Source organism: Saccostrea cucullata, unplaced genomic scaffold (assembly GCF_032062105.1).
Source record: "Saccostrea cucullata isolate Sc308-1 unplaced genomic scaffold, CSIRO_AGI_Scuc_v1 ctg3162, whole genome shotgun sequence".
Taxonomy (NCBI): domain Eukaryota; kingdom Metazoa; phylum Mollusca; class Bivalvia; order Ostreida; family Ostreidae; genus Saccostrea; species Saccostrea cuccullata.
Genome location: NW_026933761.1, coordinates 53,381 through 58,161, shown reverse-complemented (window position 1 = coordinate 58,161; position 4,781 = coordinate 53,381). Strand labels below are relative to the sequence as shown.

General features: G+C 32.9%; 1 protein-coding gene across 1 annotated transcript; it reads right to left on the bottom strand.

The window, feature by feature from the left end:
- Nucleotides 1–549: 549 nt before the first annotated feature.
- On the bottom strand, nt 550–3,573 carry LOC134239298 (uncharacterized). The gene is made up of 3 exons (XM_062721475.1): nt 2,692–3,573; nt 2,087–2,548; nt 550–1,447 (listed from the first exon to the last, which is right to left on the bottom strand). The coding sequence occupies exons 1-3, from the start codon at nt 3,244–3,246 to the stop codon at nt 617–619; spliced, it is 1,848 nt and encodes a 615-aa protein (XP_062577459.1). The 5' UTR covers nt 3,247–3,573; the 3' UTR covers nt 550–616.
- Nucleotides 3,574–4,781: the final 1,208 nt, after the last annotated feature.

The window sequence follows — 4,781 nt, the reverse complement described above, 5'->3', positions numbered from 1 at the left end:
TAGAAAATATTTCCTTAATCGTAAATTGGGATTGGTATCGCCAAAAATTTCATAACGCGATATATAACGATTTTTATCCAAAAATATCACGATAATATGATATTTTTAAAAGCAGTTTTTACAATGATTTTTAATAAAAAGTCATTATTTTTCTAAAATATATGCTAGAAAAACAAATTTTACTTTCTTGAAATTTTTGTGCATATAAAATCCATCATGTTTGTATGGTAAATTGCTGTTCTCTTCAATTTTAAAATCATTTTTTGTAATTGTAATTTGAAAGATTGAACATACAAATGAAAAATTTCTGGACTTTATAATATGTACCTAAAGACAAGTATTTAGATAGATCTCTTTATCACAATCACACAACAAAAATTTGCAATATACCAGTATACCGATAAAATCACACATCCCTATTTGTGAAAATGAATTGTCGCAGATTGATTTCAAACTTACGAATCGCAAATAAAAGAAGATACGAATAATAATTGGTTTACAGTAAATCTACATTAATTCTGTAATCATGAACCAAAAGAAAAGAAAACTGACTTTTTGAAATAACAACTGTTATTTTAAATATAACTCCAAACTGTCAACTCCCAAATTTGATACACTATACCAAAAGGAAATTCATTTCTCTATGTAGGCCCTCTGGTCTGTGAATGACACCTAATAGGGCCTCGAACTCAGAGGGGCTGTTCTGCATTGCAGCTTGGGCACTGAATGCCCTTTCATTCGTCAAGACATCCCCACCAAAAACTACCTTTTCCAAAACATTCTTGTCTAGATTATCCCTAACATGCGGAACAGCAAGTTGATGAATTTTTTCAAGAATTTCTATCATACCCTGAGCACTATTCTCACTGGCATCTATCAAATCGCAGTTCAGAAAAACAGATTTCTTTTTCACCTGATCCATGTACATGTGCTCAATATGCTTGGGAAAACTTGTTATATGCAATTGTAAGTATGGAATATAACGCATAAGTACACTAGCTACATGAAATTTGAAACTGGACATTAAAGAATTTAACTGTTCACTTGATGGGATCCAGTTTACAGTATTCAATGCTGCAAAATCTACAGGTGGTTCAAAGGGGACTTTAGATTCCTCAAAAGTGATTTGTTTCTCTTTAACCAAAACTAGAAACCAGTGTAAACTTTTCCTTTGGTTTTGCAAGCTCATTTTAGAAGGGGTAATTGTAATATCTAGATTGTCACCTAGTATTTCAATTGGTCGCTGCTTTTCGTTAACTGCACCAGTATCCATTTCGTTCTCTGCACCATTTTCATTTCCCGTAATATGACTCCTTTCAACCTTCTCTACATAGGACGTCATCAATGAATGTATCTGATTTTCTTGCTGCTTCACAAGTTCCTTTGTTTTCTTATGTAGACTTGTGGGGGAAATTGCCATTCCCAGGTCATGAATGATATTCATTCCCTGAAAGTCAAAATAAGTTTATCTTAACTTACATTGTTAATTCAATTCCTTAAATTAATTTATCTTACATATGTGCAAACTCTAATACAAGATGGTAGCCTTTAATTTTAATTCATATTGCATTTAATAATTCAAATTTTCAAAACCAGAGATACTTCATACATGTATGTAAGAGTAGATGTTTTGTTTCCCTTGCCCCCCCCCCCCCCCCCAAATGGATAATTTAATTTTTCTCCGATAAAAATTATTTTTAAATGTATTAGAACACTTTTGAGTCTCATCTATGAAAAGATTAAATATTGTTGGACAATTTTTTTTTTTATTTCTGGAAAATAGCCCACAAAAAATGAAAACAAAAAAAAATTCTTAGGGTCAGGGTGTAGGGTATGTTGGTGGCAGGAAACAAAAGTATATATATTTTTTTGCATTAATAAAGTTCTATGGCCTTGACCTTCATCGACTGATCTTTACAGAGGGCTCCTGCCACCCTCAAACTAGGTGTAGCCTGGGTGGGAAGTAACAAGGTTATAACACATTAGATATCAAAATGAGACAGACACATAAAGGAAAAGAAATTATGATCAATTTGTAAGTATAGACCAAATATTGTTTACAAAAGTATAATAAAAATAACATTACCTCTCTGTTCAGGCCACATTTCTGAAGAGTTAAACCAAGTATGTACTGCAGCTGATTGGAGGTCTGTGACCTCCCGTACAAAAGAACAGCTATGGACGAAAGCATCTGTGGTAGGTTTTTCTTCTCTTGCAAAGAAATAGCACTGCTGAAAACTGAAAACAGGTAGGGTGCCTTCAACTGCAGATCTTGGCTTGTCAATTTCCAATCAAATTTTAACAGTTTTTCATTATTTGATGCATGTCCTTTGAACACCACACTGTCTTTTTGAGAAATCACTCTTATTTCATTCTGGATAGTATTGTTTACAATGTCAAGCATTTCTTTACTGTATTCTTTATTCTTGCTGAAATTTCGCATCACAGCTCTTGAGGAGGAATTGTTGAGTAGCGATTTCAGTGCTGCCTGTTCATGTTCATCTCTTATGATCTTTACCCTCTCCACGCCATTGTACCTCACCACTATCTATATAATGATTCAATATTTAATAGAATGCATATATAGAAATTACAAATATTGTATATCTTACATTCAATGTAAAAACAGTTTACATCCAATAACTAAAAAGCTAAAACTAATGAGCACTTAAATAATTTAAGTCAGATTACCTTGACATCAAACTCTTCTGACTGGTCTTTAGTTTGTGAAGATTTATCAACCTTCTTGATGCCCTGGCACTTTAAAGGTTCAACTTTTAGAGGACTTGTCCGACTTGAACAACCAGGATTAACAACATTTAAGTGGTATAATCGTTTTTTGCTTGAAGAAGCAGGACTGACGAACAAGCCTTTCTTCACCTTTGATTTGGGAGTTGGGGTAAGTTTTAAAGTACCGATCACACGTTTTGTCCCCTTAGGCGTGGAAATGTTTTCAGAAAGTACATGATTCCGAATTCCTGGCATATCTTTTAAAGTCGATACGATCTTATCTCGTTCTTCTTTAATGCACACTAACCGTGTTTTTAGGTCATTATTCAGTTTTTGCACTCGGTTTAACTTGTTCGCACACATATTGCACGCAAAACCTTTGATATCGGCAATACACAGTAATTTTAATACTTCATGGTATTGTTCCTGACTTGTGTATGATGACAGGGACCTGTAGGAGCGGTCATTTATAATTTTACCGCATATAACACAGGACTTACTACTAGGCGCAGCCATTGTTGTTACACTAATTCTACATTTTATCACACATATTACACATAATCCTCCGATGTCACAAATGCAAAACAATTTTAATATTGTTCCTGGTTTGTAAATGACGATGTGGATAAGTAAGTACGGCGATATAATAAAATATGGTTTTTGTTACTGGGCGCAGCCATTGTTCTTCATTCGAGGTAACAGTATTTCTACCTTTAAAACAGGAGAGTTCTGCTTAACTATAACGGCTAATTTCATTGGACGACAAATTTGATGAATATTTATGAGAAACGAGCGAATTGGTATGAATGGACCCACGGGTGATGGAGAGAGGAACGAAGCGTAATCAGCCGTGGGTTTCCGACGATGGGATAATAATAATTAATTTACATCTAACGCTCTTATGCATGTATTCATATCTTTGTTGATTGGCTCAAAGATAGAAAAACATACTTATTAGTACGTTCTGAATTTAGATTTCTCAATAAAGTTTACATGTATATAAAAAAGACCGACACTGTCCATGACCTTCGCTAAGTATTCCTCGTATTAATATCCCTAGTGGTCAAAATAGGTCTCCAAACTGCATTTCAATGGCTTTGTTTTCTTTTCTCATGAAATAAGAAGTTTTATTTTTTTAATGTTGTAATCTTCAGATTCGCGATAATTTTGACAAAACCTATTCATGCAATTGTAAAGTATTAAGAATATATATCCAATCTGTAGTTTTCGAAGTAACATACACGTATATATCTCAGCACCAAAAAATATCGGAATAAGAACATCATAATCATGAGCACATATATAGAATAATACATACTACTTTTTACATACTTGATATAATATGGAAAAGTACTAACATTATTATTTTTTTTTACATGTTTAATAATGAGAAACATTGATTACTTAGTGTCAACAAAAACGTAAATGTGTGAATCATCATTATTTTTGGATGGTTTTATAAGGATGATATGAAAATAGTTGCGTAAAATATGGTAAAACATGGTATATAATTGCAAAAAAACTGTATTTATAACTAAACATGTAAACAATTTTTTAAGTCCTGTATTGGGAGTAACATGGCAGACTAGAGACGGATCTCACATCGTAGAGGATCATAAATATAGTATCCGTCATGGTGGAAAAGAGCTTCACATAAGGAATACAACATTTAAAGATGATGAGCTTTATAAATGTATATCTAATAGCGCAATACAAAATCCATACCTTAATGTCACATGTAAGTACCGCCTACCGGGTATAAGGTGTTTCGTGTAAGTCACTTATGAAAGAATTTTGAAAGCATATTTTTTAAAGACAATTACGTGTATACACCATTGTTGTGGGTTTTTTGTTTTGTTTTGTTTAACTACCCATTATTTCCTAGCGTTCACAAACGTTTCCTAAATAAAATACTTATGGAATACATTTGAGAACATAGTTTTGAAGACATTTATACATGTATGAATATACAATAATTGTGGGTTTTTTCATCCATAGCCTATACCCATTTTTCCCTAGCGTTCACAAACGTTTTATGATGAAAATGGTCA